Source organism: Lycorma delicatula, chromosome 1 (genome assembly GCF_047948215.1).
Source record: "Lycorma delicatula isolate Av1 chromosome 1, ASM4794821v1, whole genome shotgun sequence".
Classification (NCBI taxonomy): domain Eukaryota; kingdom Metazoa; phylum Arthropoda; class Insecta; order Hemiptera; family Fulgoridae; genus Lycorma; species Lycorma delicatula.
Genome location: NC_134455.1, coordinates 379108979 through 379119987, shown reverse-complemented (window position 1 = coordinate 379119987; position 11009 = coordinate 379108979). Strand labels below are relative to the sequence as shown.

General features: G+C 28.6%; 1 protein-coding gene across 3 annotated transcripts in view; it reads left to right on the top strand.

The window, feature by feature from the left end:
- The first annotated feature begins 3934 nt into the window (after nucleotides 1-3934).
- LOC142318456 (uncharacterized) overlaps nucleotides 3935-11009 on the top strand; it is a 60104-nt gene continuing 53029 nt past the window's right edge. For all 3 annotated transcript variants that reach the window (XM_075355042.1, XM_075355041.1, XM_075355043.1), the window contains exon 1: nucleotides 3935-4082. In XM_075355042.1, coding sequence (XP_075211157.1) covers nucleotides 4064-4082 — 19 coding nt within the window. In that variant the 5' untranslated portion in view covers nucleotides 3935-4063. The remainder of the gene's footprint in view (nucleotides 4083-11009) is intronic.

Genomic DNA, 11009 nt, shown 5'->3' with positions numbered 1-11009 from the left:
CATTTAAGTGTCTCAAAAGGTTGCTTGACCAATTCAAAAAAAAATTGAAACTTATTCACCTGTTTTCAACATGTCTCATGATCTTAAAACTTTTTTTTTAATTTTTTATTTAAGTAGTTTATCTGTTGCAGCCATTTTTGATATGGTGCACACACCTATTTTTGTTATTATAGGGTTTTGTGGAAAAAATCATAACTAAAAAACTATTGGTCCTGGAAGGATGAAACAAAAATCAACTTAATCATATTTTCTCAAGGTAAAAGATTGGTGCAGTGGTTTATTTACCTGTCTCTCTTCTTTGTATGAGAAAATTACCAATAAAGTTGAACATGAAAAACTGTGAAATTTCAATTTTGGTAATTTTTTTTCAAGAGGCAGGGATGGCATATACAGTTTGAATTATTTTTTTATATGTAGGTATATGATAGTAGTTGAGATCTGAATTTAAGAGAGCATTAAAAGATTTAAATGGCAGAAAGGCTCCTGGAATAGACGGAATACCTGTAGAATTACTGCGCAGTGCAGGTGAGGAAGCGATTGATAGATTATACAAACTGGTGTGTAATATTTATGAAAAAGGGGAATTTCCGTCAGACTTCAAAAAAAGTGTTATAGTCATGATACCAAAGAAAGCAGGTAAGATAAATGTGAAGAATACAGAACAATTAGTTTAACTAGTCACGCATCAAAAATCTTAACTAAAATTCTATACAGAAGAATTGAGAGGAGAGTGGAGGAAGTGTTAGGAGAAGACCAATTTGGTATCAGGAAAAGTATAGGGACAAGGGAAGCAATTTTAGGCCTCAGATTAATAGTAGAAGGAAGATTAAAGAAAAACAAACCAACATACTTGGCGTTTATAGACCTAGAAAAGGCATTCGATAACGTAGACTGGAATAAAATGTTCAGCATTTAAAAAAAATTAGGGTTCAAATACAGAGATAGAAGAACAATTGCTAACATGTACAGGAACCAAACAGCAACAGTAACAATTGAAGAACATAAGAAAGAAGCCGTAATAAGAAAGGGAGTCCGACAAGGATGTTCCCAATCTCCGTTACTTTTTAATCTTTACATGGAACTAGCAGTTAATGATGTTAAAGAACAATTTAGATTCGGAGTAACAGTACAAGGTGAAAAGATAAAGATGCTACGATTTGCTGATGATATAGTAATTCTAGCCGAGAGTAAAAAGGATTTAGAAGAAACAATGAACGGCATAGATGAAGTCCTACGCAAGAACTATCACATGAAAATAAACAAGAACAAAACAAAAGTAATGAAATGTAGTAGAAATAACAAAGATGGACCACTGAATGTGAAAATAGGAGGAGAAAAGATTATGGAGGTAGAAGAATTTTGTTATTTGGGAGGTAGAATTACTAAAGATGGACGAAGCAGGAGCGATATAAAATTCCAAATAGCACAAGCTAAACGAGCCTTCAGTAAGAAATATAATTTGTTTACATCAAAAATTAATTTAAATGTCAGGAAAAGATTTTTGAAAGTGTGTTTGGAGTGTCGCTTTATATGGAAGTGAAACTTGGACAATCAGAGTATCTGAGAAGAAAAGATTAGAAGCTTTTGAAATGTGGTGCTATAGGAGAATGCTAAAAATCAGATGGGTGGATAAAGTGACAAATGAAGAGGTATTGCGGCAAATAGATAAACAAAGAAGCATTTGGAAAAATATAGTTAAAAGAAGAGACAGACTTATAGGCTACATACTAAGGCATCCTGGAATAGTCGCTTTAATATTGGAAGGACAGATAGAAGGGAAAAATTGTGTAGGCAGGCCACATTTGGAATATGTAAAACAAATTGTTAGGGATGTAGGATGTAGAGGGTATACTGAAATGAAACGACTAGCACTAGATAGGGAATCTTGGAGAGCTGCATCAAACCAGTCAAATGACTGAAGACAAAAAAAAAAATGTTAGTAGTTTTACCATAAATTATATTAATGGTGATGTACTTACCCCTACATTTTTATGAATTTTTGAAAACTAATTTAAAAAAAAAATCAAATTTTGGCTTCAAATAACTCTGATGGGAGCTGTTGATAAAAATCTCTAAATTTGGACATCTGGCAGTGTTTTTGTAGATGTTTATGGCAAATAAAAAAGTTTCTTGTGTATTGTACTAATAAAAAAAGTTATAACCTCTCAAAAATCATGATAAACCTGTTAAAAGTGATACCATTTTGATTCGTTAAATAAGTGCTCCAAGGGAGTGTCTTTTCTTTGCACTTTACGTTTTTTATATTTAGCTTCTATGTTGTGGAAGTTGATGTTTACAATATAGTTTTTTTTTAAATTATTAATGATAGGTCGTAATTTAATAACTTAACCAGTTCTAGTAACCTAATACATTTTTGATTCAAAAATACTTGAAATTTGATTGAAATTACCCAAACTGAAATTTCAATGAGTAGCCTACATCTTTTTTCAAGATTTCATTTTTATTTTTATGTTGGTTTTTTTTTTGTAATCACTATCGAATAAAAAATAAATTATAGCAAAATTTTAATTATTCTCCAATAAAATAGCCTGTTTTGTAATAATGAAAGTTTATTGTTTAGTGTGATTAACCAACAGCTGTGATATCTCTTCTGAAAATTCTCTTGAAATTGTGTAAGAACGACCTCACACTGCAGTTAGTTCAAATGAAGTCAACTTTCTCAGAACTTTGCAGATTGATACCCACACTTTGTGTAGTTGAGACTTCTGAAATTACATACTTAGTCCAGCTGAGTGGAAAAAATGAACTTGCACATAGTAATTTTCGAGGCTAATATCTACCTCTTCTATCCACCATTGATAGTTATACACACAAGCAATACAGTCTTCTTTTACCTTAAGTGAAAGTGGTACAATACTTGACACATAGTATTCATAGGTCTTCATAGTCCTTGGAGTCTGAAGTAAAGTAACATCTTACAAAGCTTTCTGAGACCAGAACATACTTGTGATAGCTTCTATTACCAACAACTCTTTCACAGTAGTCAAAACAGTTTTTTTTAGAGTTTCTGAAATCTTAGCTACCCCATCTGATTTAATCAAAAAATACTTGAGGTTTTTAAGCTTGTGATTACAAAATGAATACATTTCATTGTTTATTATCTGACTGTTTAATTGCCTTTGCAAGCATACCTTTGCCATCTCTCGTTTTGTTGTTAATCCCACACCATCACAAGGGATGATCCCACTTTTCCCAAGGGATGATCCAAAGAAGTGCCATTCGGCTTCAAGGTCAATGTCGTTTTTGTGACTTCTCAAATTACCAAAATTCTTTTTATTTTTCCCTGCTTTATTTTAATTCATAGTGTTTTTTAAATTTATTTTTCATGTTTGTCCACAAATCTGGCATCCTTAATTTAACATACTTCCTGACTTTGGCGACTGATGAAATTATCCACAGCTACTAAGATCGTGTGACAATACAATATTCCACCATTACTTTTGTAAACATCCCCCTGTCGAGGAGTAAATTAAGGATGCAGGTGTAAAAAAATTGCAAAGTCTGCAAAACGGCTATGCGGGGTTTTAAATTAAAATTAACCTACTTATTAAACTCACGCAATGTAAAATAATAATTAATCTATGACTAAAAAGTATAACGTAAGTTTGTAAAAAAATGTTAAAATTGTTTGCAATATTATTTTATCGTATAATATCATGCTTTAATATGACATCCAATCTCTGTATAAGTTTTATTGCATCATAATTAGACCAGAGATGTTAATTATTTAATAGGTAAACTCATCAGACACTGTTAATTGTTAATGGTGATTGGTGGTTGTCATGAGTGAATTAGTCACATCGTAAGAATATTCATACCAACATCTTTGTATGCGCTTGCAGTTTAGCATACAAATGTTTGATTTTTTTATATATTGATAAGGATAAATAAATTCTGTTTTGTTGCAGATATTGAATGCACCAATAATTGAATCATGTTTAGAAGAAGACCCATTAAGCACTGATGTTAAAATTGAAATCAAAGAGGAGGAAGAAAACAAGGAATTAGATTGTTTATTGTTGCCTGTCAATTAGACAGAAGAATGCATAAAATCTACATGTGTAAGTTGCTTTAGTTTGGTTGTTTGTAGTTTAATTTATTACACTTTGTCTATTGCAGATTTTAGTAATAATGGTGGGGTTTTAACCTTTTCAGATCATGTAGCCTTGGAACTGGTTATGTATGGCGTCAGTTTTAAAACGCTGTTACAAAATCATTTTATATGGCATCTAAGTCGGTTATATGTTTTTTATATTTACAAAGGAATCAGTTTTATTACACAATTTGAACGACGTTTATACAATGTAAAATGTTTTATTTAGACTAGAAAAAATATGACCATTTTTTCTCAGAAATGTGCTTGTGTGTATGTGTGTGTAACTTGTGTATTATAATTGCTATGAGGATTACGGATTTATTTATTATTTACAAAAATAGCTTATCTTACTAGCAACATATCGATGTATTGAAACACATAATAAATTATGATATACGGCACACAAAAAAAAAAGAAGGAATTTGTGGTCATAAATACGTCACTTTTACTTGAGGTCTATAAATATCTTTTCAGACAAATGATATTGGTAAACACGTAACACATATCAATTTGTACTGATAACTAATAATCTAAAATAAATATGGTAAATACTTAAATGAAACTTTATTAACTTTCTGCAACTTAGAAAAAATAATTTAAGATATTATTGTAAATATTCTCAACTAAGTTGACGATGCAAGTTAGACTTGGTTAAGTGTGGTCACATTTTAATGACATAGAGTATTGTATTTTTAAGGAGTATTGCATTTTTTACACTTTAATCATATTCTATGTAACAGCTTACTATTATAATATAGATTTACAAAATCTTTGCAACAGTGAATGTAATTTTAAAAAGCCTAGAGTATGTACTTGTTCATCGCCATGTTATAAGGATTACATAAGATTAATTTTATTAAATCCGTCATTTATTACATATAAAACTTTATATTTGACAAAATAAATTAATTTTCATACCAGTGTATATTTTAGTTGAAACAGACATAAATTTAATACGTTTTAAATAATGTTAACATTTTGGATTAAATATGGCTATCTACTGGTTTAAATATAATAGTGAAGAAACTCTGTGACATCTGAATTAACATTAGGAAAATAAATTTGGTTGTACAAGAATTATTCATTAAATAAGCTGTGCGAAAGCTACATTTTTAATTTAATGTAGTAATTAAATAATTAAGTTGTCATTTGTAATGTATTTTTTTCCCCTTCCAGGGTCATTTCGGTACAGTTGTCAGTATGTTGGAATGTTGACAGTTATGTAAACACTGTGTATTTGTTGGATTGGTGCGTATCTCATGCGTAAAATTTTTTTAAATTATTATTTTAATTATAAGGTGAATGACATACGATTTATGTTTTAGTTGAGGTTGTTTTTATTACAATTTCATAAATTGAATAAGTTTGTTTTTAAATGTATAATTTAACTGCAAATTGTCGTGACCTTCAAAATATATTAACCTAAAGTCAGAATTCTTGATCAGTAAAAAAAAAAAACATTGATAACAGTTTTTAAATTATGTAGGTTAATTTCCACTATACACCTACGTGTTTTAGAGAAATGAACAGATTTTATTGAAGCTAAGTTTAATATTATTGATATATATTTGAATATTTGCGCAATTGTTTTCTGCGTTTTATTGTAACTATATGAGTGATTTATGGTGCTAGTTTATTCACGTGTTTAACGAAATTATGACTGTGACCCCTGCTACAGAAATCCCAAAAACGCTGTACAAATTGTATCTATTAATTAACGGTTCCAGTCCTTTAATTTGTGCTTAGTGTAAATTAAGTATATAAATATACGTTTTTCCTTCAGTTTTCATATTCAAAATTTGCAAATTTTATGTGATTTACCTGTAAGTTGTGTTAATAAACTACAAAGTTATGCAATGTGTGTATGTAATTATACATATATATATATATATATAATTAATTATGATTTGTGCAGTTCTTTTTGTAATTTGTTTTTTTTGCTCGACCTTTACTTTTGAAATGTTTCTTTATTAGATTTAAATTAATAAAAGGCTTGCTTACTATTGTTAAATTTTGCTTCGTTGCTGTACCTGTTTTTGTAACTAAACATATAGAACCTATTATAAAATTTCCAAGACTGAACTCTATTTTCCGGAGCCCTAAAACATACTATTCTAATTTGTGTAAGATAAAAATGATGAAAGACAAAATCTATCATAATTGTTGACATTGACCACTTCATATTCAGGTCATATAACCTTTAAATTTTTGATTAATTGTGGTTTGTTTACCTAAATTTCTTATTATGTTTTTCCAATTAATGTGTGTGTGTATATAGGAATATTTTCATCATACAACACAAGGTCTCCTGACTGTAGACTATCTTAAAAGATATTTGTTTAGTTCTATTAACAAACATATGAAGTTTTTTCATGCTGTGTTATATTGCATTTCAAACCTTATCCCATTTTAAATGTTTTGGGGATCATAAGTGCAGTTTTAAATTTTAAAGATCCACAGTTTATACATTATTTAAATAGTATAAAACATCATATTATTTACTGTTCAGTCATTTTATCAATAAATATTTTATTTCATAATTGGCTCATTACACCCAACTAACATTGGGAAAGTGTTTTTTTTTTTTTTATAATTTTCAATCTATTTAAACTTTTTTTTTAAATTACTTAAGGTCCCATTTTTCTGTGTTTTTTTAAATTCTTTTTTATCAACAGTAACTTTATAATGTAATGCCATACCTTATTATATAAAATGTATACAGTTCTGATTTTGAATTTCTTATATTTAATTATTATAATTTAATTTTTGAACATATGGTGTATCTGAAGTACAAAAATACTTAGTTAAATTTTGAGATGTATATACTTTTAATAACCAGTACTTCCATGCAGTGAATTAACAATTCCAACTTATACTGAGCAATTACTTGATTGTCTAATTTTTCTACACTGACAGAAAAAGAAATCAACATAAATTAAGTGTCGGAAGTGCAAAATAAACCACCAACTTATCTTAATAGTCAGAGTTGGACTCAGCCCCCGTATTGAAGATGACTGACGCGCTCTTCATAAGATGATTCTTCATAGTTCACATGACTAATAGCACAAAATCTGGTGCAATCTCTCTCTGTAGTGACTGTATTAATGTTTAAATATAAATTCAATTCAGTGACCTACAAAATGATGTTTAGTATGATGACGTACCTGAACTTTGCCCCTAATCTCTCCCCACAGAACGAATTACAAATCAAATTACAAATCTGAACAGGTCGCCATAACTCACAAAACTGATTGCTAATTGGCAAAAGTACTGATAATCTGGCACAGACTTTGATCTTGATACCCAATGTCCAAACCTGCTTTCTGACATTTATATCTTATGTTTTTCTAATCCTAAGTATTTCCACTACATTATATTAAAGTATGAAAAGAATCTAAAGTATATAAAGATTAAGTAATTGCTCAGAATTTCCAGATTTAACTTTTCAACTAGGAATATGTTTTTAAAACAAATAAGAGATTACTAAAAAAAAAAATATATATATATATACCTTAAAATAGCAAACTCTGGCAGTTTATGTAACTCATTGAAAAAATATTCATGTATTTAAGAATATTTTAAAAAATTTATTGTAACAATATTAAATAGCCATTAAAATATTTTTTAATTAGATAAAAGAGATTATTTTATAAGGATAATGGTATTAAAACTTTTAATAATAAATTTTTGATACAATTAATATCTAAACGGTAGCTAAAAACATTAATAATGTTCATTAACAAATAGTTTATGAAGTTACTATTTGTTATAAGTACTTGTAACCTGTTAAATATTAAATATATGAAGACATAATTATTATGTACTTCTTATTAACATAAAAACAAGAAAACTTCTTTTTTTTAAAATAAGAATTCTACATCACCTTAGTCAAGTAAACCAGGTTTTTTAATTTCAACTTTGAACGTATTAATTATCTTAATATCTTTGATAATTTATTGAAAAATAATTATGTAGAATTTTCACATTGTTAGATTAGGTTTGACCAGTATCACTCCACAGGTTTTCAATTTCATCTTTGAACTTATAATTCTTTTTTTTTCAATTGGTAATTTATTTAAAACAATTGGAACCATCTAGATAGTATCATCTCAATGATAATTTAGGTTTGGGCAGTATTACTCCACTCTTTGATTGTGGACTGCCTTTTAATTTATGCTGCGAAATAATTCAAATTATTTTGGGATCTATGTAAATTCAAATTTTTTATTTGATTATTTTTGGATTTTTCAATAAAAATGATTAAAATAACAGAAAAATTTAACATTCAGATTAATTTTAGCAAAATATGAGTAATATTAATATATGAGTTACACTCACATACTTTATTGTTAAAGCAAATACTGGCAACTTAAATACTGTACATGTATGTATATAGATAATTCCTAAAATAATTATATATATTTTTACAATAGCCTAAGTAAAAATACAGTTTCCGAAAAATTATTATTTTTTTGAACATTTTTCAGATGTCTCCTTTGGTAACAGTCGATATTTGAAATATTTAGGTTGATGCTTTTTACACTTTAATTAAACTTCTAGTATAGTGAAAGCTTCTGCATGAGCAGGTGAAGTGTTTTCACATTTTTATAGACATTGACAGATCATTCTCAACTGCCTAAGTGTTTTTTGCAGGCTTTACTATTGCATCCATGTATAAGAGATAAAAACTCATCATCATTTTCAATCATTCTTTTCCATCTTCATCACATTCTTAAAATCTGGGAATTGAATGAAAAATATTAGTCATCTCATTATTATTTGTATTTCAACACTTTCAGTTACTTGAGTTTGATCATTGGTTTGTGTGTGTTTCCTCTAGAAAAGCCCACAATATTTTCCATGCATTTTGTAAGTGAGCATTGTTAGTAATTAAGAGGTTTGTTCATTAAAACGATTTTCTCTTTTGCCATTGAGGAGATGTAAGTGGTGTAATATTGTTAAGTAGATTATGTATAAATAATCGATATGTAATTTATATTGATCGGTAAGTAATTATATGTTGTGCAGATCATCTCAGAAATTGATAAATGTGTACTCCATGGATAAAAAAGTAACTGTCCATCCATTTGCCAGAATGGGTCACATAGTGTATAACCTTGACCAAAATAGTATAAAAATTAATGACTTATTTACATAATATGAAATAAGTATTGCTGTATTTTTGAGTACTATATACTGCATTTATGTACAGTAATTATACAGACCGTAGCATTTGGATTTACAGTGCTGGATGATGTAAATGTACTGACCGTTTGGATTTTTAAAGGCTCAATTTACATTTGCTATACCCTATTTGTATATATATAAGATTGAGGCAACTTTTCACGAAGAAGACACAAACATTTTATGACAGTTTAAGTACAAAAATGAATATAAAGCTTAACAAATGAATATATTTACAAAGTAAATAATACAAGTTCTGATACTATGTAAAAAAAAAGTGGCTTATGGAATTTTACAAAGAAGGTATTTCTACCTGTTTTTATAAACTATTTAACGATTAACTATTAATTAAAGAATTATACATCATCACATGTCGGTCTAATCAGAAAGTGAAAAGGTTGCTTAAATATTTTCCAAACCTCTGAAAATCCCCATTAAGACTGGTCAGAAAACCTCCAATTAAAAAAAAAATATTTTTTGGCTCTCGGACATTACTTTGCTTTTGATGATCATTAGAATCTGTGAAGAATTTTGGTTTTTGTAGTAGTATTCTCTACTTTGTTCTGTCTTGCAACTCCTCTAAAAGTCTTTCCTTTCCAAACCTTTAATCTCTCTTGATATTGTCCAGTAGCTATTTTCAAGGTCTTGGAGGTCACTTTCAAACTAAATGTGATGTGAAAATCACCTTGATATGATTTCGTCTGTCATTATTTATTCACACTACTTGATGACTGTTATATTTATAATTAATTCCTTCATTATCAGTGAGTGGAATTTTTCACTGGATCATAATCTCCAGTTCTGAAGCTGTGAAGCTGTTAGGCATGAATCTCCCTCAGCACTGCTAAGTATTAACAGCTTTCTCTAGTTGCCAAGAATCATCATACATCAGGTTTTAACAGCCGTAAAATTGTGTAATGTAACAGGGCATGTAATTCTTAGTGTTGTAGCTTTTGGCTTTTCACATAAACTGTAATTATAAAAATCTTTTCAGTGCTCTTCCCATTTCTATTATTTTTACTATCATCAATCTCTGCATTCTCTGAATTATACCAGAATTGGATTTTCTTGGCTAGGGTCCTTGATCCTCCAATTATGAGGGCTGAATGTAAACCATACTCCTCTATCCCAAAATAATTATGATGGTAACTGATAAATATAGCTTGGGATTGGATCAAATTTTGGGGTCAATTTTTTAGCTCTTAATAAAATAGAACAATTTTTTGAAGAATGTTTGTTTTAAAAACACTGTTAGATATTTTTGTAGTTTGTATATTTATTTAATATAAAAGAACTATTTTTTTTTTTTAAATACTGTTTTATTATTTGATTGCCAGTGATGTTTGGATGCTGCTCTTAAGAATATTCTTCAGAGAATATGTGGTTACATTTGCTAATTATCTTTTAATTGTTTTCCTTTCTTAGCAATAGTTTCTATAAAGTGGTTCCATCATATAGTTTGAATACTCCTGTTGGTATATTCAGTAGGGTGCTGGTATAATTTCTTTTATAATTCTTCTATGAATTCAAAATGTTGTTCTTTAAATAAGAGTTGAAGTTAATGTATATTCTAGAATATAGGAGGCTTGTACTGCTTAGAACATTGAAAAAAAATTATCAGTATTAACTTGATGTTGTTTTATACAGAATAATTTTTTCCATGGTTAATATGACAACTTCTAACATTGCTGGATTTTTTCATAATTAT